Source organism: Hemiscyllium ocellatum, chromosome 2, assembly GCF_020745735.1.
Source record: "Hemiscyllium ocellatum isolate sHemOce1 chromosome 2, sHemOce1.pat.X.cur, whole genome shotgun sequence".
NCBI lineage: Eukaryota > Metazoa > Chordata > Chondrichthyes > Orectolobiformes > Hemiscylliidae > Hemiscyllium > Hemiscyllium ocellatum.
This window is the reverse complement of record NC_083402.1, coordinates 134868734-134894245: the sequence shown is the minus strand read 5'-3', so window position 1 is coordinate 134894245 and position 25512 is coordinate 134868734. Positions and strand designations below refer to the sequence as shown.

At 42.0% G+C, this 25512-nt stretch overlaps 1 protein-coding gene across 1 annotated transcript in view; it reads right to left on the bottom strand.

Annotated features, from left to right (window-relative positions):
- LOC132825291 (tetratricopeptide repeat protein 39B) overlaps positions 1-18761 on the bottom strand; it is a 111085-nt gene extending 92324 nt beyond the window's left edge. Inside the window, exon 1 of the mRNA XM_060840398.1 lies at positions 18582-18761. Coding sequence (XP_060696381.1) covers positions 18582-18617 — 36 coding nt within the window. The 5' untranslated portion in view covers positions 18618-18761. The remainder of the gene's footprint in view (positions 1-18581) is intronic.
- Between the last annotated feature and the right edge of the window lie 6751 nt (positions 18762-25512).

Sequence of the window (25512 nt, the reverse complement as noted above, 5' to 3'; positions counted from 1 at the left end):
CTAGAAGCAATTCAGTGGTTTTACTTATAATTCACTCTTAATTGTCTTTCTTTGCACAGCTCCAAGTCTTTCACCATGTCAAAGGTCTGGCAGCAAAGAGGTTCATTCAAGACATATGTAATGCTATATTATATCTGCTGTTACCAGTATCAGACCAATCCAAAACATATCTGTACTTCTTCTGGAATTTATCTCTGCACGTGCAGTACAATAGAAGAAAGATTTGAGGTTTACAAGTTCACAGAACAATAAAAGTATCTTCTCAGGATAGTAAAAGTGGTAAAAAAGAAAATGAATTGTACTCTAGCCTTTTAACTTTGATATAACAAATTCAAGTCAAGAGGTAATAAATGAGCTTATCTAAAGCCTTGTTGAGACTTGAGTTAGTTCAAGTGTAATGTCATGTACAATACTACAAAGAAGGATATTTACTCAGCCTTTAGAAAGAGTATTTTCATTGGGGTCCTGATCAGAAGGGCAAGTTAGACCTTTATTTGTTAGAACAAAGCAGTTTACAAAGTGGTAATGAAATAAGATGGGAAGGAATAGATAGATATATTAGAGATCACGAGGAAGATGACAAAGATAAAACAGCAAATAGAAGATATGTAAATCAGGAGAATAGGTAATGTGTATATTTTACAGGATGCACTGCAACAGCTCACCAAGGTACTATAATGTCTGTTAGCACGGCAAAAAACCTGAGCAGGAGTATCATAACAGAATAATATTGAATGCTTCTCCAAGTTGTACAACATACTGATCTGTACAGATAATCACATTCCTTCATCAATGCTATCAATTTGATGGTATTCCCCACCCAACTCCAGTACAAGATCTGCAGCAGCTCAAAGAGAACAGCCACCATTGTCTTGCCTACACAACTCAAAATTACTTACTCCTAATGCACTCTTGTGACTATTAGTTTAATCATTAAAATTAATGTAATAGAATATTAATTGTACAGAAATTTAGCCTGTTCAGTTCTCAAAAGGACTGAGCTAAGAATTGACAATGATAGTTCTGGATCTAGAGCCAAATTCAGCATCGCACATTTTCTTTAGAACTGGAACAAAAACCTCATCAAAGTGCACCCCACAACGCTCCATGAAATGCTAGAAACAAAGGGCTTGTACTTATTAAAAGATACCTCTCATCCCAAGGCATCTTATTCCTCTCCTCAGTCTATACTCAGAGTTCAAAATGTGTTGCTGGAAAAGCGCAGCAGATCAGGCAGCATCCAAGGAACAGGAAATTCGACGTTTCGGGTATGCCCGAAACGTCAAATTTCCTGTTCCTTGGAAGCTGCCTGACCTGCTGCACTTTTCCAGCAACACATTTTCAGCTCTGATCTCCAACATCTGCAGACTTCACTTTCTCCTCCTATACTCAGAGTTCACTGCCATAGTGAAGTGTGCATTATGTGGGTTTTGTTACATGTGAGGCCAGATTATGTTATAATATGTTGAACAACATCTGATGATAATTATAGATTACCATCTTCACACTTGAAATTTGGGGAGGAAAAGAAAGGCAAGGAGCTACTTAGCTCCACAACAAGTGGGAGTATTCCAGAAAGAGTAGAGTCGCAAAAACATGGGGACATCACCACCCTCAAGTTCCCTTCCAAGCCACTCACCATTCTGACCATGGTGAAATTATATCACCATTCCTTCACTGTCGCTGGGTCAAAATCTTGGAATTCCCTCCCTCTTGCCACTGTGGGTCAACCCACAGCAGGTGGACTGCAACATTTCAAGAGGGCAGCTCATCGCCACCTTTTCAAGGGCAACAATGATCAGGCAATAAATGCTGGCCAGCTGGCAATGCCCACATCCCACAAGTGAATTTAAAAAGAGTGACAGAAGCAGAAGCCCTCATTGTGATTAAGAAAAGACTTGGATACGCTTTCAGAACCCTGAAAGGTAATAGGGCAGGTAGTTAAAGAATTAAGAAGACAGAGAGATTACTTTGGTGGTTGAGATCAGAGATAACAGCAGTGAGATTATGCTGGGGTTGTGTAAAAGACCATTTTGAACCAGCCGGAATGCTGCACACAGGGTTGCTCATCTCATTTCAAAGGAAGTGACTGCACTAGACAGAATATAGAGATTTACAATGATGTTGCCAGGACAGGAGAATTTTAGCTGTGAGGATAAACAGGCTAAATTTGTTTCTATTGGGAGTTATAATCAAGTGGTATACAATTATGAGCGACCTAGATGAACTGATAGGAAGGAGGTTTTTTTTTCTTTTAACAGAGGGATCAATAATAGTGATGTAGGTGTGAAGTTCATTGGTGTAAGGACTGAATGGAGTAGAGGAGGAATATGCTCTACTGAAGGCACAGCAGGAGTCTGATGCTCACTATCTAAGAGGAGGAGTGTGACAGAAACATTCACAGCATTTAAAAATACATCTGTGCACGTGAGGTGAGGTAACTACAGAGCTATGGCTCAAAGCTGAAAGATGGAATGCAATTGGACAATGGTTTATCAACCACCATGGACACAATGGGCCAAATGGCCTCCTTCGGTGCTGTACTTCATCACAATTGCTCCTGGAGTCGGGCATTTCCTTGGCAAATCATGTTTCTTAAGTTTGAAATTGCAATTAGGCTTAAATATAAATTGCCCAAGTGCAGGCTTTTTAGGTGTTGGAGGTGATTCCCTCGAATTCCAGGAGCAGCAATTACTGTTTTATATGCTGTTGCATTGTTTTGGAATGCTGGGAAAAAAAAGTCAAAACAACAGCAGTTTTAAAAGGGAGAAGAGCAGACAAAGAAAGCACATGGTGAGGTCAGTGCAGGAGACAGAGAGAGCGAGAGAGAGATAGAGAGAGAAAGAGAACCCGCACAGTTACCGCCTTTGCTGTTTGAATTCGTGTATCGCTGGACATCGGAGTGCATCTGGGAAATTTAACAAACAGTGAAATTCACAACTAATCTTGGAGGAGCTGTTGGGCGAAGTTACACAGCACAAAATCAGATAAGTTAATTGTAGTTTTAAGTCTGTCCAAGTAGTTTTAAGTCTGCAGTAGTGAGTATAGAGGATTCTTTCTTGATTATATGTTTTTGGAGATAAGTCTCTTGATTAAACTTAAAATATAAGCCATAGCTATTAATTTAACCTGGGGCAGTGTTTGTCGAGGAATAAGACGGTGTTATTTTCTGGATCTGTAGATTGTGAAGGAGCTTTTGCAGTGATATGTACTTCTTGTCAGAAGTGGGAGTTTAAAGAGAGTTTAAGGGTTACTGCGGATTATATCTGCCATAAATGCTGTTGGATACGAATCTTATCAGATCGAGTGGATTGGTCGGAGAGACAGATAGAAGCGATGAGGAATTTGCAACAGCAACAGTATGTGATGGATGGCAGTAATAGGAAGGGGGGAAAATCTAAGATACAGTCACATAGATGAGTTAACTCCAGGAAGGGTAAGAGAGGTAGGCAGCTAGTGCAGAAGTCTTTTGTGGATATACCCATTTCAAACAGGTATGCTGTTTTGGAAAATGTAGGGGGGTGATAGATTCTCAGGGGAACGTAGCACGAACAGCCAAGTTTCTGGTGTTGAGACTGGCTCTAATGCAACGAGTGGTACATCGGCTTCCAAGAGTTCAATTGTGTTAAGGGATTCTCTAGTCTGAGGTACAGACAGATGTTTCTGTGGCCAGCAGAGAAAAAGCAGAATGGTGTGTTGTTTCCCTGGTGCCAGGATCAAGGATGTCTCAGAGAGGGTGCAGAATGTTCTCACAGGGGAGAGGGGCCAGCAGGAGGTCATTGTCCACATTGGAACCAACGACATTGGAAGGGAAAAAGCTGAGACTCTGAAGGGAGATTACAGGGAGTTAGGCAGAAATTTAAAAAGGAGGTCCTCAAGAGTAGTAATACCTGGATTACTCCCAGTGCTACGAGCGAGTGAGGGCAGGAATAGGAGGATAGAGCAGATGAATGCATAGCTGAGGAGCTGGTGTATGGGAGAAAGATTCACATTTTGGAATCATTGAAATCTCTTTTGGGGTAGAAGTGATCTGTACAAGAAGGATGGATTGCACCTAAATTGGAAGGGATATACGGCCAGGGATATTTGCTAGAACTGCTTGGGAGGATTTAAACTAGCAAGGTGGGGGGGGGAACTCAGGGAGATAGTGAGGAAAGAGATCGATCTGAGACGGGTACAGCTGAGACCAGAGGTGAGTCAAACAGTCAGGGACAAGGTAGGACTAATAAATTGAATTGCATTTATTTCAATGCAAGGAGCCTAACAGGGAAGACAGATGAACTCAGGGCATGGTTAGGAACATGGGGCTGGGATATCATAGCAATTACAGACACATGGCTCAGGGATGGGCAGGACTGGCAGCTTAATGTTCTAGGATACAAATGCTACAGGAAGGATAGAAAGGGAGGCAAGAGAGGAGGGGGAGTGGCATTTTTGATAAGGGATAGCATTACAGCTGTGCTGAGGGAGGATATTCCTGGAAATGCATCCAGGGAAGTTATTTGGGTGGAACTGAGAAATAAAAAAGGGATGATCACCTTATTGGGATTGTATTATAGACCCTCCCAATAGTCAGAGGGAAATTGAGAAACAAACTTGTAAGGAGATCTCAGCTATCTGTAAGAATAATAGGGTAGTTATGGTAGGGGATTTTAACTTTCCAAACATCGACTGGGACTGCCATAATGTTAAAGGTTTAGATGGAGAGGAATTTCTTAAGTGTGTACAAGACAATTTTCTGATTCAGTATATGGATGTACCTACTAGAGAAGGTGCAAACCTTGACCTACTCTTGGGAAATAAGGCAGGGCAGGTGACTGAGGTGTCAGTGGGGGAGCACTTTGGGGCCAGCGACCATAATTCTATTCGTTTTAAAATAGTGATGGAAAAGGATGGACCAGATCTAAAAGTTGAAGTTCTAAATTGGAGAATGGCCAATTTTGACAGTATTAGGCAAGAACTTTCGAAAGCTGATTGGAGGCAGATGTTCGCAGGTAAAGGGATGGCTGGAAAGTGGGAAGCCTTCAGAAATGAGATAACAAGAATCCAGAGAAAGTATATTCCTGTCAGGGTGAAAGGGAAGGCTGGTAGGTATAGGGAATGTTGGATGACTAAAGAAATTGAGGGTTTGGTTAAGAAAAAGAAGGAAGCATATGTCAGGTATAGACAGGATAGATCGAGTGAAACCTTAGAAGAGTATTAAGGAAGTAGGAGTATACTTAAGAGGGAAATCAGGAGGGCAAAAAAGGGGACATGAGATAGCTTTGGCAAATACAATTAAGGAGAATCCAAAGGATTTTTACAAATATATTAAGCACAAAAGGGTAACTAGGGAGAGAATAGGGCCCCTCAAAGATCAGCAAGGCAGCCTTTGTGTTGAGCCACAGAAAATGCGGGAGATACTAAATGAATATTTTTCATCAGTATTTACTGCGGAAGATACAGACTGTAGGGAAATAGATGGTGACACCTTGCAAAATGTCCAGATTACAGAGGAGGATGTGCTGGATGCCTTGAAATGGTTAAAGGTGGATAGATTCCCAGGACCTGATCAGGTGTACCCGAGAACTCTGTGGGAAGCTAGAAAAGTGATTGCTGGGCCTCTTACTGAGATATTTGTATCATCGATAGTCACAGGTGAAGTGCCGGAAGACTGGAGGTTGGCAAACGTGGTGCCACTTTAAGAAGGGCGGTAAAGACAAGCCAGGGAATTATAGACCGGTGAGCCTGACCTCGGTGGTGGGCAAGTTGCTGGAGGGAATCCTGAGGGACAGGATGTACCTGTATCTGGAAAGGCAAGTACTGATTCAGGATAGTCAACATGGCTTTGTGCATGGGAAATCATGTCTCACAAACTTGATTGAGTGTTTTGAAGATGTAACAAAGAAGATTGATGAGGGCAGAGCAATAGATGTGACCTATGTGGACTTCAGTAAGGCGTTCGGCAAGGTTCCCCATGGCAGACTGATTAGCAAGGTTAGATCTCATGGAATACAAGGAGAACTAGCCATTTGGATACAGAACTGGCTCAAAGGTAGAAGATAGAGGGTGGTGTTGGAGGGTGTTTTTCAGACTGGAGGCCTGTGACCAGTGGAGTGCCACAAGGATCGGTGCTGGGCCCTCTACTTTTTGACATTTACGTAAATGATTTGGATGTGAGCATAAGAGGCACAGTTAATAAGTTTACAGATGACACCAAAATTGGAGGTGTAGCGGACAGCAAAGAGGGTTACCTCAGATTACAACAGGATCTGCACCAGATGGGCCGATGGGCTGAGAAGTGGCAGATGGAGTTTAATTCAGATAAATGCGAGGTGCTGCATTTTGGGAAAGCAAATCTTAGCAGGACTTATACACTTAATGGTAAGGTCCTAGGGAGTGTTGTTGAACAAAGAGACCTTGGAGTGCATGTTCATAGCTCCTTGAAAGTGGAGTCGCAGGTAGATAGGATAGTGAAAAAGGCGTTTGATATGCTTTCCTTTATTGGTCAGAGCGTTGAGTACAGGTGTTGGGAGGTCATGTTGAGGTTGTACAAGACATTGGTTAGGCCACTGTTGGAATATTGCGTGCAATTCTGGTCTCCTTCCTATCGGAAAGAGGTTGTGAAACTTGAAAGGGTTCAGAAAAGATTTACATGGATGTTGCCATGGTTGGAGGATTTGACCTGTTGGGAGAGGCTGAACAGGCTGGGGCTGTTTTCCCTGGAGCATTGGAGGCTGAGGGGTGACCTTATAGAGGTTTACAAAATTATGAGGGGCATAGATAGGATAAATAGACAAAGTCTTTTCTCTGGGGTCTGGGAGTCTAGAACTAGAGGGCATAGGTTTAGGGTGAGAGGGGAAAGATATAAAAGTGACCTAAGGGGCAACATTTTCACGCAGAGGGTGGTACGTGTACGGAAGGGTTTGGAGTGATATGGGCCAGGTGCTGGCAGGTGGGACTAGATTGGGTTGGGATATCTGGTCGGCATGGATGGATTGGACCAAAGGGTCTGTTTCCATGCTGTACATCTCTATGACTCCATGACTCTAATTGTTTCCTTAATCAATTTGAATAAATGGCCAGGATTTTTTTTTATTTTCTAATCAATTTGTTCGGAGACATTGTTACGCACCTTTAGAACAGGTAAGACTCTGGGTGGGAAGGGAAAGGCAGAATTGGCAGTAAGCCGCAAGGATCCTCCTACCTTTACTCCTACTTTCATAGTGATCTTCCATTATGGTCAGCGAGATGGGATAGACAAACATTCAGCTGCCAGAGTTGGAGACTGAGGTGGTAGCCATGACATCAGCTAACATGGCAGAATGGATTGGCACCATGCTTAAAGACCTCCCAGAACCGACCTCCTTTTCTGCAATATCATCCAGGAGTCCATCCAAATTATGAATTCCATGATCTTCTTGTAAACCTGCATACCTCCTCCATCAACTGATAAACAACTGTCCTGAAGAGCCAGAACAAAGAGTGAGTGCTGGGGATAGTCAAAGACATGAATGCCATTGCCTTGTTCATAAACTTAAAGAAGCAGTAGAAAGATTAGATGAGGACAAAACATCTGAATTTTCCTTGTCCTTCTTAGGTCAGCAGGGAGATGCAAATTTACTTTGTAAGCAAAGCCCTCAGATGAATCAGGTTTGCTATCATCTTCCTCACCTTCACGTTCATCAGGGAATGCCTCACACTAAACTAAGGTCTCATTAGTCACCAATTTTACATAATGCAATATACCACCATGATACAGTTCACCCTCATTGGAGCAATTCATTATCAGATTCACAACAGACGAATCCAGAAATCTGAATCTTATGCTTAGGCAATAAATGGTTTGATCCATGATGGATATGGGCGCAATGTGGTTGGTCTTGTATCACTTCTGTCTCCCTTCTGAGTTTTCTCACCGAAGTCAACAGCCATTTCTTCATTTACAAGTCTTCTAGGCCTATCCGTCCTAGAATATGCAGTGGAAGTGAAAAATCTGCAGCAGCTGAAATGCAATTGCTCCCACAGTAACATAAGCACACCTGCAGGACCCTTTAATGGTGATCCCAGATTAGTTGCACCTAGCAAAATGAAACCATTTCCTGTTAATGAAGGCAATAGACTTTAATGGCACCTAAACACTGCGTGTGCACTATATGAAATCCTGTACCTGAGGGAATATGGTGGAGCCACTGAATTGACGGCTCTTTCAGCCTCTCTAAATCAGTGAGATAATCCGTATGTTGGCCAGCCTTCCTGAGTAAGCCTTGAAGCAGTGAAATGCGAATGATTGTGAAAAGCACATATGCTTTCATGGGCCCCTGGACTGAACCAATCATATTGAAATTTAAGCCTTACCAACAGAGGAAACCGCAAGCAATGTCCAGTGCCACTAACCAGATGGCACTCAATGATACCTCAACATTGTTTTGGTGTAAACTTGTGGCCCGTGCGTTGGACAGTTACTGCAGATGCTGGAAATCAAAACTAAAAAGCAGAAAGTGCAAAAAATGCATCATGAGTTAACATTTCAGGTTGATAATGGGTAAAGATAACATAAATAGAGATAAATTATTTCCATTGGTTGCTGTTGCTAAAACTAGTCTGAGAATGAGCACCAGACCATTCAAGAGAGATGTCAGGAAGCACTTCGATGCACATAGATCACAGATATTTTGAACTCTCTTCCACAAATGGCAGTGGATGCTAGCGCAGTCGTCAATTTTAAATCAGAGATAATATCTTTGCTTAACAAAAATGTATCTAAGGGATATTGGCCACAGGACAGGCTTTACCTCATTGAACGATAGAACAGGCTTGGGTGGCTGAATGGCCTACTCCTGCACCTACGATCTTTCCAATGAAAGGTCTTACTCTGAAAAGTTAACTGTTTTTCTCTCTCCTCAGATACCTCTACCTCCAATATTTTCAGTTGTTATTCAAGTCTGTGCTTTTGGATGATCATGTTGCATCTGCTATTGTAGACTTTGCAGTACATCACCTGCACAGATAACAGATGATCTTATTTTTAAGCCTAAAAAGAGCTTGAGTTTCCTCTTGACCGACCAGTAGGTGGCCATCGAACCATGGTAGCTGTTTGGTGAATTTGGACTGTCTGATATTATTTACCTTGGTGCAGAAGCTACTTTCAAAATAATCAGATGAGTTTCCAATGTCAGTGTTTTGACCATCAAGCGTAGACATAACATTGGGTGTGGGAGGAAGTTATAACTTTGATAGGCTCTTGAAACAACAGCACAGAGGCTGATATTTCATCACCAAGTCACTCTTTATTTACTGTGCACAGTACACTGGCTATGCCAAGCCAGCTCAGAGTCAATCTCCTGAATTAAGAAGATTCTAAATCCCCTGTCAATTTTTTTTATTTTATTAAACAACTTATAAAACAGTTTACAAAAAAAAATTTACAGCTGTACAAGAGACAGCAACTTTACAAGGGAGAGGAGCAGCGAAGCTAGGCCGCTAGGCCGCTAGGCCCCAAACCCCCTGCCCCCCCGTTCGACCATTTTACAGGGAAATCCCCTGTCAATTTTTTTTTCTCCTGTTTTTTATTTTATTCAACAAATTACAAAACAGTTTACAATAAACATTTACAGCTGTACAAGAGACAGCAACTTTACAAGGGAGAGGAGCAGCGAAGCTAGGCCGCTAGGCCCCAAACCCCCTGCCCTCCCGCCATTCGACCATTTTACAGGGAAATCCCCTGTAAATATTGGTCAGCCAGTGCTTCCTGATTGGCTTAGGTTAACAAATCCAATCAAGGATCGCATGGTCAACAAGATACACATGGTTCCAATCACTACATCCCTCCTCCCGGTGATGTTGACCTGGTCTTTCACTTGTAGCTTTTCCTACAATGTTTTCGCCACAGGTTCAGTTCTTCTTACATGGGCGGCATGCACCAGACTGCAGCCCATCTCTTGCATCTAGAGTGTCTTGGGAGAGTTTCCTCCTTTTCTTTTGTGGGGAACACTATTAACGCTGCATCCTTCTCAGACCCTGAGGTTTCCTCAAGATAGATGGAGAGGGAAGAACCTATGGTATGTGACAGGACTTCTGGCTGTTCTGAGGGGCCAGGTTGGTTTTGCTCCTGCCCCATTTGTAAGGTAACAGCTTTCAGGTGATCCAAATGTTTGTTCAGGACCTACCTTACCTACCTGAACTTTGTAAATCACAGGATCTGACCTCACATCAACCTTCCTGATGAAGGGCTCTGGCCCGAAACGGCAAATTTCCTGTTCCTTGGATGCTGCCTGACCTGCTGTGCTTTAACCAGCAACAAATTTTCAGCTCACATCAACCTTGCCTCATATCCATACAGAGCCTTTTCCATGGTTCCAGCACCAAACTTGATTCCCTTAATTAAACTGTCTCTCTCACTTAGAGGAGGCAAGGCGGCACAGTGGTTAGCACTGCTGCCTCACAGTACCTGAGACCCGGGTTCAATTCCTGACTCAGGCGACTGACTGTGTGGAGTTTGCACGTTCTCCCCGTGTCTGCGTGGGTTTCCTCTGGGTGCTCTGGTTTCCTCCCACAGTCACAAAGATATGCGGGTCAGGTGAATTGGCCATGCTAAATTGCCCGTAGTGTTAGGTAAGGGGTAAATGTAGGGGTATGGGTGGGTTGCGCTTCGGCGGGTCGGTGTGGACTTGTTGGGCTGAAGAGCCTGTTTCCACACTGTAAGTAATCTAATCTAACTGGCAGTGGCATTCCTGCTGCCATTTCACCCTCCCCATCCAGGTCAGGAAGTATCAGGTTTAACTTGATGCAGAGTCTTTCCCCCATCAGCAACTCTGCTGAAGCTATCCCTGTTGTTGCCTGTGGAGTGGTCCTATAATTGACCAGGAACTGGGACAGTTTGGTATCAAGTGAAGTTGTAGGTTGCGTCTTTAAGCCTGTCTTCAATATTTAGATCACTCTTTCAGCTAGATCATTGGAAGATGGATGGTATGGAGCTGTCCTTATGTATCGAATGCTATTCAACTTTAGGAAATACTGAAATTCCCTGCTGTTAACGTCCCATTGTCCATGACCAATATTTCTGGGAGTTTATGTATCTCAAAACGATGTTCACAGCTTCTCAATTATCATCCCTGAACTGTGGAGAATCTAAATCCCCTCTTAACACTTGTCAGTTAGTGCTTCTTGATTGGGGTTGGTGTTAACTTGGGCCAATCAATAATCTTGCAGTCAACAAGATCCATCTAGTTCCAATCATTGCAATTCATAAATAGGAAAGGTTTGAAGAGATATGTGTGGGCAGATGAAACTAATTTAGATTGGGATTATGTTTGGCATAACCAGACCAGACCAGGCCAGACCAAACCAAACCAAACCAAAGGGTGTATGACTCAGGTTTAAATTCTCACTCTGGCTGTTTAAGAATTTAGTTCTTTAAAATATATATGCAAAAAAAGGCTAAATTAGTAAAAGGAACCACAAAGTGATCAGACAAAAGTTTAAAAATAAATCAATGGTTCAGTGATGTTCTTTTTTTCTGGAACAAAACCTACTGTTTTTAAACCAGTTTGACCTGTTGTGATCCCAGTTCTACAACATTGTTGACACATAATTGCCTAACAGTGCATTGCAATTAGTTCCATCAACAATGAGTATAACTAGGATGAGCAATAAATGCATTGCCTGCAATGTCCATAACCTACAAATAAATATTCTTCTGTCAAATACAAGACTATCATTAATAATGGGTTTTCTCCTGCCTGAAGTAAAACAAAAAAAAATTAATCTCATGGTCTTTCAAAAGTGCAAGTTGTGTGGCAAGTTTATGCAGGAATATATTTTTACTTGTAGGCAAAAGAACCAATTAAATTGCTGATAATTAGTGTAACATGCGCTAAGTATCAGCACAGCATCTTTAGGGACAATTGACTTCATGTGAAAAAGCTCATAAGTTCCATCTCTGAACAGCTTAACAGCTGACCAGCAAGTTTCTCAATTCTAAAGTACCTCCAAGAAGCAAATTAGAAGCAAGCAACTTCTGGAACAATTCCTGAATGCTTAAGCATTAATGGTTTAAATGGTGAGTACTTAAGTGCTTTTTTATAAAGTTTTGTAGTATGAGGGATGGGATCAGAGACAAAGACAAGGTCATTGTCCACAACAAGCCCAAGACTGGGGCAAATGGAGTCACACCACTAATATGCAGTCAAGTCTCACTTGTTTTCTAGTCAGAAAAATCAGCCACTTTTTGAACTTGCAAAGTTTTTTTGGATCAGTGGTAAGTTGAGGCTATTGAGTGGTCATTAATTGATTGCTAAGGACTTTAATTACTGACAAGTTAAGAAGGTTACTCGGAGGTCTTATTGTCTAATGTTTAGTTGCTCAGCGGTGAGCAAACGAGAGTATCCCTTTAAGGCTAACTCACTCAAAGTTTTAATGCAATAAAACAGAGAACTGAGGATGCAGAAGATCTGAAACAAAACAGAAACTACTGGAAAACTGAACAGGTCTTAAGCATCTGGAGAGAGAAAGCAGAGTTAACATTTTTGAGTTCAGTGACCCCTCTTCAGAACTGATAGCATCTTATTTTCTACTTCAGGAACCTTAGCCTACAGAGCTCAATACAGTTCAATAATTCTCGAATCTGTACACCTTTCTCCATGTAGGCACGGTGTCTCAGTGGTTAGCACTGCTGCCTCACAGTGCCAGGGACCTGAGTATGACTCCAGTCTTTGGTGACTATTTGGATGGAGTTTGCATGTTCCCCCCCATGTCTGTGTGGATTTCCTCTGGGTGTTTCGGTTTTCTCCCACAGTCTAAAGATGTGCAAGTTAGGTGAATTAGCCACGTTAAGTTGCCCAAAGTGTCCAGGGATATGCAGGCTAGGTGGGTTAGCCATGGAAAATGCAGGGTTACTTGGATAAGATGGGAGTAGGTCTGGGGGAAGTTCTTCAGTGGCTCAGTGCAGACTCAAATGGCCTACTTCCACACTGTCAGGATTCTATGATGTCCTATGACTCCCACACCCCAGGCCCTGCCATGACACAGGCTACCCTCAGCACAGACAACTCACTTACACCTACTCATGGTCCCTATTATCAGTTTTTCTCCTTCCCTGGCTTACCATCATCCATCCCTTTGTCAGCCTGTTTTTTTTTTTGTCGCTCTCTCTGGGTTCCATTTCCACCTTTTTACTTACTTCTCCTCACCCCCTCCCCATCTTCAGAATACGCCCCTTCCTAGCTATTATCCATTCTAAGGCTTCACTGAAATTGCAGACAATTCATTGCTATGCTCCACACTCCAAGAAAGGGATAATCTCATCCATTACCACAAATGTTTATTTGATAAATGCAACCTGATTATCCCATGAGAAGTGTTATTGTTTAAAAATGAACAGCCTCAGAGTCAAATTCACTTACATCTTACATTATTCCACAAGTCAGTACAAATTCACCCTCTTGTAGCAGTAAAAGACATTTATCAGCTATTCTTTATTTATTATTGGAAAGTGGGATTCCCTGGCAAGGCCAGTATTTATTGTTTATCCTTAATAGTTCTCAAGATGCTCCTTGTGAGATACCTGAACCAGTGTGGTGAAGATACTTGCATTGTGAGGCTAGGGAGAGTGTGCCAAAATTTAGACTCAGTAACAATTATAGAGTCATAGAGATGTACAGCATGGAAACAGACCCTTAGGTCCAACCCATCCATGCTGACCAGATATCCCAACCCAATCTAGTCCCCACTTGCCAGCACCCGGCCCATATCCCTCCAAACCCTTCCTATTCATATACCCATCCAAATGCCTCTTAAATGTTGCAATTGTACCAGCCTCCACCACATCCGCTGGCAGCTCATTCCATACTCGTACCACCCTCTGCATGAAAAAGTTGCCCCTTAGGTCTCTTTTATATCTTTCCCTGCTCATCCTAAACCTATGCCCTCTAGTTCTGGACTCCCTGATCCCAGGGAAAAGACTTTGTCTATTTACCCTATCCATGCCCCTCATAATTTTGTAAACCTCTATAAGGTCACCCCTCAGCCTCCGACGCTCCAGGGAAAACAGCCCCAGCCTGTTCAACCTCACCCAATAGCTCAAATGCTCCAACCCTGGCAACATCCTTGTAAATATTTTCTGAACCCTTTCAAGTTTCACAACATCTTTCCAATAGGAAAGACCAGAAATTGCACACAATATTCCAACAGTGGCTTAACCAATGTCCTGTACAGCCGCAACATGACCTCCCAACACCTGTTACTCAATACTCTGACCAATAAAGGAAGTCATACCAAATGCCTTTTTCACTATCCTATCTACCTGCGACTCCACTTTCAAGGAGCTATGAACCTGCACTCCAAGGTCTCTTTGTTCAGCAACACTCCCTAGGACCTTACCATTAACTGTATAAGTCCTGCTAAGATTTGCTTTCCCAAAATGCAGCACCTCGCATTTATCTGAATTAAACTCCATCTGCCACTTCTCAGTCCATTGGCCCATCTGGTCCAGATCCTGTTGTAATCTGAGGTAACCCTCTTCGCTCTCCACTACACCTCCAATTTTGGTGTCATCTGCAAACTTACTAACTGTGCCTCTTATGCTTGCATCCAAATCATTTATGTAAATGACAAAAAGTAGAGAACCCAAGAACAATTGATCAAAAAACAATATATCTTCTGTGATAGGGTAAACTTCATGGAGTGAGATGGGGAAAGGCGCAGTAGGGTTAAGATAGATCTTCACTTGGCACTTTTTGCTGACAGGTTTGTGAACACTGAACAGCCTTTTCTCTTGAACTCATAGTTTGGGTTCCAGATCATCAATGCTGACAAAGAATCTCTTCCTCTACCTATTAACTGTTTAATAGGTACATTGTGGTAAAACAGCAGGGCTTTGTGATCACTGGTTGTGGATTTGTTTAGCTCAATCTTCTCGCTCAAATTTCTGCTCTTTAGCAGGAATATGCTTCTACGTTATGGCCTCACTTACTGACTTATTTACTGATGCCATAAATGCAGGGGCTGCATTCCCTGCATATGGAGCTGCAGGGCCTGTGACATCACTGACAGCATTTGTCCCAGGCAGATACATGTATCAAAGGGGATTCAGACCAATGAGTGAGAAAAGAACTTCCCACCTCTCTTGCCCCATCACTCCACCTTCCAGCTGCACCACTCCCTCCCATTTCTCGCACTATCCTACTCACCATTTACACCTTTGTCTGAATCCCAAACCTTTAGTCTTTCAGCTGTCAGGAAGTCCAACATGTACTTTTTTTGCGTGAGGCAATATTTCCAGGTTTCAGAAGCATTATAAACAATAGGACATCTGTTTGTTTTTAAAATCAGTTTCAGCAAAGTCACGGGTGACAATACAGACAGGTGAACAAAATCAAACGATATGATCCAAAACAATATAAAAATTCTGGAGCGAGATCCATGCTCCCATCACACAAAAATCTAATTTAGTGAACCCACTCACAAATTAAGTGACACCACTATAAACAGACCAAATGCCCTCTCAGAAAAATCCCACAATCCCAAGATAACAAAGTGGAATTTAGCATCTTCAATTACCACAGAACAGTGACCATGTAACAATGGTAAACACTTAATTGTGACTGGTAGCTGTTTTAAGTAAATGTTCCAAGTTTCACATCACATAATAGAATATCCACACCTTAACAATAAACAAATGTAACTTTATCACCAGTAACTTGTGTATTTTATTATTAAAAGTATGCTAATTAATCTTTCTTCAGTCACCAGGGATATAATAATGAAGCTCAGAAAGCCTAAACTGACTGTCCCTGCCCAACTGCAGCATGACCCATTTTCCATGCACAATGTGTTTAAGTTTCAAGTATAACCTTTCATTATCATACATTTTATTCCAACAGGCCTATAGGGAATTAATACCAACTGAATTTAAACATATATACACAAGCACGCAAAATACACGTAATAAAACCAATGTCAGTGGATAAATCAGCAGTTATCAAACTATACATCAGAACCCCAATTGGGTTTGTAAACTCCCCTCCTTCAAGCCTTGGTCTCAGGAGTTTCTGGTCCCAGTCCTTGTCCTGTCCATCTCTCTATTTTGTTATCTCTTTCTCAGGAAATTTGTCAAATATCACTGGCACAGCCACAGCCACATGTTTGCCCAGACTCAGTCTCAAGTTGAGGCTTGAGTTGTCAGAGTTGCCACCACCAGCACTTGCTGGCTGAGCGACACTGCATGGCTGGGAAATGTGTGTGGGTGTAGGGTTGGGATCACAGGGGATGATTACGGTGCACTAGTGAAGCTGAGGCATGGAAAACGGCTTCACCCAGTCGGAAATATGGAGGTGACCAGTGCCTATCACACATTATCATTAATGCCTGCTCAGAAGCATCCCTCTTTCCCTGGATTGGAAACAGCATAGCTCCACATTGAGGTAAGATACTTCCCTCACGAATTAAAGTCATTTTATGTTAAAGCTGTACTTCATGCAGCAGAATTCATAATGAAACTACAGCCTCTGAACTGTAAATATGGTTTTATGTTGATTGAGATCATCAGTAGAAAATTCAGAAATAATTGATCCATCTTACGTTAAAATCATTGATGTAAGGGCACTGCTTGTCACTGGCCACCCGGGTGTTTCCTTTTCTTACTGGTCGTGGAAATTGAATAAAGATTTACACACTTTGTTGTTTTTCACTGTGTTTGACATCTGCACACACATGATATGGGTGCGGGGAAAAAATAAGCACTGTCACTGTCTGGCAGTAGTGTGGGGAAGAAGAAAAATAAGAAAGGGAAAAAAGTAAAATAAAATCATTGATGTCAAAATGGGGTCAGTGAAAAATGCTGAACACAAATATGAACATCAATTTCTTGACATAGGTCCGCAGAGGCCAGTATCCTGTCACCAAGTCACTCTCTGCACATGGAAAGTGCTTAGCACTGATCCAGCTCCCTCAGAGCTAGCTCTCAGAGTGAACAGAACCTCTGACACTCCTGTTTTTTTTTTAATCCCCCCACACTGTTGCCTAACAGTGGTAGTGCTTATTTTTGCCCCAGCACCCATGTCATGTGTGTGTATGTGCAGGGAATCTTTATTAGTATTCCACACCAAGAAGAAAGGAAACACCCGAGTGGCCAGAGACAAGCAATGCCATTCTCATCAAAAGGCTATGCTGCGTGATCAAAAAAGTGAAGGGGACAGCAGGGATTAAATCAAAGTAGAGTTGGAGGGGGAAATAAAATGCTCCATTGCCCACAGTGCCCACCTCTCCTTGAACAGCTCAAGGGTGTTAGTGGACACCGCGTGCTCTTTCTCCAGGAACACCCAGGCTTAAATGTAACCCCAGAAGAAGGGATGGCAATCGGGTCTAACGACTCCCTCCATGGCCTACTGCTAAAACTCCTGTTCTTATCTGTCAGCCAGGGCTCCCCGATTTGGACCAAATTAACAGCCCCAATCAGGGACCTCCTATTCGATGAGGTCCACCTGACCAACTTCGTTACAACCACCAGTCCACTAGCTGGAATCCAGATGAAGTAAATGTGACTATGGAACAGGTCAGATTATTCCTGAGAGGAAGGAGATAAAAAAAACAAATATCACAACAATTAGAATCATCAGTCCCCTCCAAAAATTCAATGACACTGTCTCCTTGAAGGAGAAAGGTTTACTTTGCAGAGTCTTGGGCAAAATCTAATCTTCAACCAGCACTGTCTACAAACAAAATTGCATTGCTGCTGGTAGGACTTTGCCCAGCAGAAACTGGTGATTTGTATTTTCTACATACAAATATAACTACGCAAAGTATATCATTACCTTCAATTTTTTCCCTCTTATCCTTTTCTTACAAGTTCCTCGCCTTCTTTAGCCAACTAGGGTACAGCATAAAAGCCTCTGCATTGGAAAACATTGCAGTGTGTGTGTGTGTGTCAATATTGATAATATTGAAACGTAAAGGGCTACACGCATGGGCAGTTCAGGTGAGAGAAAGTGAGGACTGATGAAGGGCTTATGCCTGAAATGTCCATTCTCCTGCTCCTCGGATGTCGCCTGACCCGCTGTGCTTTTCCAGCAACACACTCTCACCTCAGTTCAGGTTAGGCGGTATCACAGAAGGTTCACGTATGTCTACATTTCAGATTATTCCAAAGGAAAAAGGAGTGAGGTGGACAGACAGCGACCTCGAGGGAAACATCGTTCACTAACGAGAGACAACATAAAGGGGGCAACGACAAGAAACCTGATTTGGAAAAGTATAAAATATGAGACTTGGTTTGACAGAAGGGGAGACAAAGGTTACTACGGTCAAAAGCTATACTGGACAGAACACCGAGTTAGGTTACACAACACATTCATTGAGAATAATGAGTGACAAAATGGGTCGAAGACCCATCTCCTCCAGCAGCAGGATTTTGCGAATATACACTGGCATTCAAAATGTTTTTATCTGTCACATACCCCCACTCCCAATCCTGTCGATTTCATGTTTAACCTCGCTCCCCATCGAATCAGTGTCACAGAAACCCAATGCGCGCACACACACACACACAAAATACAATTCCAGATCAGCCAGCCATCTCACACACACTAAAAAATAATCCCATCTACCTCGTCAGCCTCGGGTTCTGTGCAGTTGGCCATCATCTCCGGCGAGCCCTGGCTGGGTGATTAAACGCTGTACAAAGTTTCTGTTCACAGGCTCACACGGCAGAGGTGAAAGCGAAGCACTTTCCTGGGTTGCAGTCTTTCCGCCGGATGGATCCAGTCGGTGTGTCGCTAGAAAACGAGAATGCAGCCAGTCCTGTTAGTCATCTAGACTCCTCCTCCTGTGACAGAGCCGGGGGAGGGTCTGGTACCTGCCCGCCAGGTATTCTCACTGCGTGCTACTGTTAGATCCAAGCATCTGTCTTCCACAAATGCTCTTGCTTCGGCAGTCTCATGGCTACAGTATGTTTCAGAGAATTGACGCAAACAGTCGTGAGATGTGGGTTAACTCTGCAAATGAAACTGAAAGGAATAGAATACCGCCAGTTATCTGGGGGAATGAATGGAAAATAAGAAAATGATATCTCAATTCAACAGATGCACTGCAATATTTTGCATCTGCTTTCATGTAAAGGTTAGAAATAACCTCCCAGAAATAATTGTGACTCCAAAGGTGAAAGGGACAGAAGAACTTTAAAGCTTATACAATTACCAGGGAAGGGGTGCTGAGGAAATTATGAGAAATAAAACATGACAGGTCTTGCTGGACGTCATCCTAAGGCCTTAAAGGAAATGACTGCTGAGATAGTGGGTGTGTTGGTTTTAATTTTCTTAAGATCCTAGATTCTGAAGAGGTCATATCAAATGGAATAGTAACGGATGTACATTGTTTATTCAAGAAAGGAGAGAGATCTTGAGCAAGAATCTACAGACTATTTGTTTAATGTGTCGTGAAGGGATGTAAGAATTCAATAGGCTGGAGCTTACAGCATGGCATCTTTGAAAGTCTCAATGGAGCCATGGAGTCACATTCAGGATTCTAAGAGCTAGGTACAGTGCAAACACATTGTATTATTTTCCAAAATTCCTAGACTCTAGAACAATACCAACAGATTGGAAGTCAGCAAATGTAACATCACTCTTCAAGAAAGGACAGAGAGAGAAATCAGGGAGCTACAGGCCAGTAGCCTGATGTCATTTGTAGGGGAAGTGTTGTGATCTGATATTAAGGAAAATTTAATAAAGCTTTTAGATAAGCATAATGCGATCAGAACAAATTAAAATGACTTTAGGAAAAGGAAATCCTGTTTGACAAATGTATTGAACATCAGGATGCAACATGTCAGTGATGACTAATGCTTGATTTAATGCTGACACATTCTCAGGGTCAGGAAATTCTGCTACAGGCCTTCATGTGATTGAATGGGCTGATTCTCAATCCATGTTTCTTTACACATATCAGCCAAGATGTGCCATGTGGAGTGGGATTCGGAATACAGAATTTACTTTCCTTTGTTTCTCTGCTGCCATTCTGCCTCATTGTAATTCAAAACATGTTGGAGCTTGATAGGTATGTAGCCCCTTTAAGCAACTGACAGCAAGCTCCTCCCAGTCAGTAGTGTCAATGGGCTTTAAGCAGAGCCTCAGACTGACTGATTTTCCTTTCCTCCCCTCAAATGCTGATGTGAATCCAGTTCTGAAGAAGGATCACTGGAGATGAAACGTTAACTCTGATTTCTCTCCACAGATGCTGCCAGACCTGCTGAGATTTTGCTGCAATTTTTGCTTTTGTTTATCATTAAGGAGTAGTTTGTTGGTGAGAATAGGGAAGGTTTAAATAAACATAATCAGCTTGTAGCTGTATGCACACACCCCACAGGCTTGCTGACTATGTACAGGTGTTAGCATTCAGTTTGCTGCAGTTCCACACTCCCCACTTAGTTGAATATAACACCTGCTCCTTTTGTGAGGCATGCGTTGATTTCAGCACCAAGTAATATGTGGTGATTGCGAAGCCTAGCTATGTGAACATATTAACAACCTTCAGCATCACATTATCGGTTGTGAGGATCACTCGATCTGAAACGTTAACACTGATTTCTGTTCGCTGATGCTGCCAGACCTGTTGAGTTTTTCCAGCAATCTTGGTTTTTATATCACATTATCAATGCAGATTAATGGCAATATGGCAATGCACTGGACTATGATATTTGCTTTTGTTATACTGATCTTCGAGCTTGAGAGAGTCTGCATTTTCTGCTGAAGCTGTTCCTCAGTATGGACTGCTAGTGTACTGTCATCAGCATACAACAACTCTCCAATAAAGACTTGCTACACTTTGTCTTGGATCTCAGGCAGGAAAGGCTGAATAATGTTGTGTCAATTCTGGTATACAGGCAGGGTAAGAACGTGGTTATAAAGCTACAAAAAAACATAAGCAGAAATGCTGTTTGTTTAATATGTAGTGCATGTTCTCTGCCATGGGAATGCCCCTTCATTCAAACAAATCACATAGTCTCATAGGTTTTAATTCAGTTACTTCTCTGGACTTAGGTTGTGACAATCAAATTTATTGACTTTCCATAGTTACCTTCAGCAGGTACTTCGAGATCATTGCCTTCTTTTTCTCAGTCCCAGTGTTGACATGGTGTTAGTAAGTCAATGTTAAGACAATGGCCTTCTGACCAGAAAAATCTGGCAATTTATGCCCAAATTGCGATTGTCTATGAATTGGACAGAAGGTGGTGGTATCCCATGATGTCTTATTCCTCTCTTTAGTGACTGAGGGCACATGGGAAGGAGTTACTGTCAAATTAAACTTTGTGAAGTGCTGCAATTCATCCTGATCCTGACTCAGGTTTAATGAAATGGTCCTAGAAGGAGTACACAAATGCAACGACATTGTTAACTATGTTAAAACGTTAAATCCTTTGTCCTGATCATTTCAGTCAGTTGCTGGGAATTTAAATCTTTTTTTTAAATGTTATTGGTCCTTGCAAGGACCATAACAATAGTTCTCCCTGTCAAACTTATTTTGTTTCTCTCAATATTTTGAAAGGTTAGGCCAAATCATTCTTTCACCTTTTAAATTCTAGGAAGTACAACCTTGATTTGTATAATCTTTCCTTCAAATTAATTTATCCCTTGGAGCCCTGGTGTCATTCTCATTAATTTATACTAAACTCCCTCCAAAAACAAAGTACCCTTCGTAAAATGAGGTCCCCATAGTTAATCAGAGTACTCCAGTGTTTGTAAAGTGGAAGCATGGGTTCTACTCCTTTGTATTTTTTTTTCTCTCTAGATATAAAAGACAATATTTATTAGTCTTTTGCATCCCTTTATATACCTGTTAGTGACACTCAATCACGTACCCGGAATCCTTCTCCCAATACTCCCTGAATCTTCACTGTTTCTAACTTTTCCCCATTGAGAAAGTGCCATTTTTAGATCCAAAGTGGATGATCTCAGATTTTCCGTACTTAGAATCTATTTACTACAGTTATGTCCATTCACTTGGTATGTCACAGATTAATCGGACAGTCCAACTTGCTGTGGCTTGTATGCTGTACTCAAGAGCTATGAATAGTGATGGTAGAAGGTCCAACATTCTTTCAGTCATATGGTGTTCCACTTTTACAACCTGCTATTCGTATGCATTACTCCTAATTGGTCAGGATATGAATGTGCTTTCTTTGGCTGTCAAGTCTTGGGGTGGGACTTGGATCCAGAGTTCCTGGCTGTGGCAGGAATGCTATCTATCATGTCACATGACCTCATGCACCTATTCACTGAAACTATCAAAAAAAAGTGAATGGCATTTTCTGGAGTTCACATGTTACAGATTTAAATCCTGAGTGTGTTGTCAGTAATTTAACAGAGAATGTACAGTTGAGATCCCTCCTGAGAATGAACTCAATTATGAATCATTAAACTGATAACATACATACTCCACTTTTAGTCTTGCCAAAAAAATCATTCAAAATGTTCCACCTGAGTTATTTAGTATAACACGATTTTTTGACTATATACAAGGTTCATACTTACCATGAAAAAGCTTCACTTACACTGAAAGAGTAATTTTATATGTGCTGAATCTTAAAGGTTAAATGATAAGAAATTCCACTTTTTAAAAAAAGTGTAATAATAGCCCCTTCCAGCTAGAAACAAAATCACAATACAAATCCTGAGTATACCCAAGCTGTTTTTGTTGATTATAATGACTTTGTAATAAGCAAAAAAGATCACAAGCTGTCATATGAGAATCAACTTTTGTCAAGTGACTATGACCAAGCTTGGTCCTGAGTATGAGTGTCCATTATCCTGAGAAGCAGACCTGTTGTCATCAGTTATACCTTACAGATGCTGAGATATATCCCACCAAAGCACTTAAAGTCAATTTTGTGGTCTTTTCCAAACAGTTCCCTCTGCTCTGAAGGCCAGTGGTCAACACTTGTAAGGGCTACCAAGAAGGGAAGATGAAGATTCGGTGGCATCACTTCAACAGAGGCTGACTATGTCACTCGGTGCATAAGTGTGGCCGCTATTTCCTTCCAGTGTGATGTAAATAGTGAGTGTGCAGTCGAAATGAAAATGGCTGCCACCACATTCGGAGTGGATAATATGTGTCGTTGTGTGAAGGAGGTGGAGGAGCTCCAATTTTATGCGATGAGAGGCCCTTCAAATGGCAATAACATTAAACAAATGCCCATGCATTTCAGGCAAAAGACTACCTGTAATCACAAACTTAAGCATTGACCCATTTAAAAGCAAAATACTGTGGATCCTAGAAATCTGAAACTAAAATACAATACACCGTGGGCGGCATGGTGGCACAGTGGTTAGCACTGCTGCCTCACAGCGCCAGAGACCTGGGTTCAATTCCCGTGTCAGGAAATTGTGGAGTTTGCACGTTCTCCCTGTGTCTGCGTGGGTTTGCTCCCACAGTCACAAAGATGTGCAGGTCAGGTGAATTTTCCATGCTAAATCGCCCGTAGTGTTAGGTAAAGGGGTAATGTAGGAGAACGGGTGGGTTGTGGGTCGGTGTGGACTTGTTGGGCTGAAGGGCCTGTTTCCACACTGTAAGTAATTTAATCTAAAAAAAATACTGGAGAAACACAGCAGATGATAGGATGGCAGATTTCCTTCCCAAAAGGACATTAGTGAACCAAATTTTTATTTTGCAATAATCAGTAGCAGTTATATGTTTGCCTTTAAATGTGCTTTTTAATTCCAAATTTTTTAAAAATTTAAATCAAATACCACTAACTGCCACAGTGGAATTTGAATCTATGTCCTCACAACATTCACCTCATGTCTGGGTTACTAAATAAACAGTGCAAACAACATTGGTGGAGTCGTCCAAACTTGCATCAGTTTTCTTAATGCCTCTGACAAACCTGCCTGTGTATGTTTGTGCATTTTGGTGACGTTCTTAATTGCTGACACCACGGTGTCCAGTCCTGCCTGGGGCTGAGCAGGTGCCTGGTCTTCAGTAGTCCTCTGAATTGCAACGACTTGGTTAATTTCTCCCTCACCTAGCTGCAGACATGATGGTGAAGTGCTCACCGGCATGTGCTCCGGACTGTAATGTAGAAAACTTACCCACTGAGGTATCTGAGCTTGTGAAGGGTGTGAGAGGCAGGTTTGCCAGTGCATCCTCTAATGGATCTGTGGTTTCTTCTTCAGAAATGGAGAAGGTGATGTCTTGTGGGCCTGCCCTCTTCACTGCAGAGACTGTGCAGATTCCATTGGTTCCTGCAGGAGACAAAGGGGGGAATTTGTCACAAAAGGTGGATAGAAGTTCAGGCCTGTTAACAATACATTCACAGTGATGATAATGGGAGTGTGGCACAGCAATGGACAATGATTCTTATTTGGTTGCAGGGGCATGGTGGTATTGGCATCTCCACATTAGTGGGGTTTAGGACCTCTTCCTGAGGATGAAGAGCCAAATATAAGACCACCCGTCTTGGCCCTTTCTACCCTATAATGGGCCATTTTGTCCTGCTGTTAGATAATTGAGTGAGATGAATGTGGCTAGCACAGATGTCAGCACTGGTTCAAGTGAAGTGTTTTGAGTGAGTAAGTAGGTAGTGTAAGAAGCCATGGAGGGTTAGTAGGATGGAGGGATTGGGTGGGTGACAGCAAGTAAGATAAATTGTTGCATGCAGTAGTACACAATGAGCCTTAGTAGGAGTGGAGTATGGTAGCAGAGTTAGTACGGTATTATGGTAGCAGTGAGTGAGAGGTGGCAGAGACAAAATGGTGGAGAAAATCATTGACCTTCTTCTTGCTCGGCTGAAATCTGTCCAGGCTGTGAATACTACACTGAACTGGGTGGAAACCTCGCACTCAGCTAACAGTGTCTGGTATCTGATGTTTCGAGAGAAGAGTACAGCCCTCATCTGCACCACCACATCTACAATACCTCCTGATCTTGTCGGGCACCAAATTTCCTTTGTCGATATGAATTGTGCAGGGCAGTTCCAGACTGGCAGTGCTTAGTCTGCTGCACAACTGATTTTTGGATAAGGTTCCATTGTCAGGAGATCCCAGCATGGCAAATACTTCCATCTGTGATAAGAGGAAAGACATGATGAAAGAGGCGCCTTAGGGACATGTTGCATAGATAATGAGGTTTGTTTCAGAAAAAAGCGTGAGAAATCTCACTCAGCCTCAGAGAGAGAAACCTCTGTGACAATCAACAAAATGGCCACTTAGCTTATTTATGGTCAAATGCAGCCCCGTGTATTTTGCTCAACAGATTCATGAATTCAACACAATGTCTAAGACTTATCTAAGCTAATTTCTTTAAAATTCGAATCTAATTCAGGTCTTTCAGACTCAACAATAATTTCAGATCATTATCTCTGCCCCTATTTTGCTTCCCCTTTCTTTGCAAATTTGAATGTATGGCTGTTCATCACTCTAACATTAACTCACTCTGTAGAAATATATTTTAAAATTGTGAATCGCTGCTTCCTTTGTCCTTTATCACAACTCTTTCATTGTTTAATCTTTCCTCCCTTTCATTTTTATTCCACTCTTTATCCTC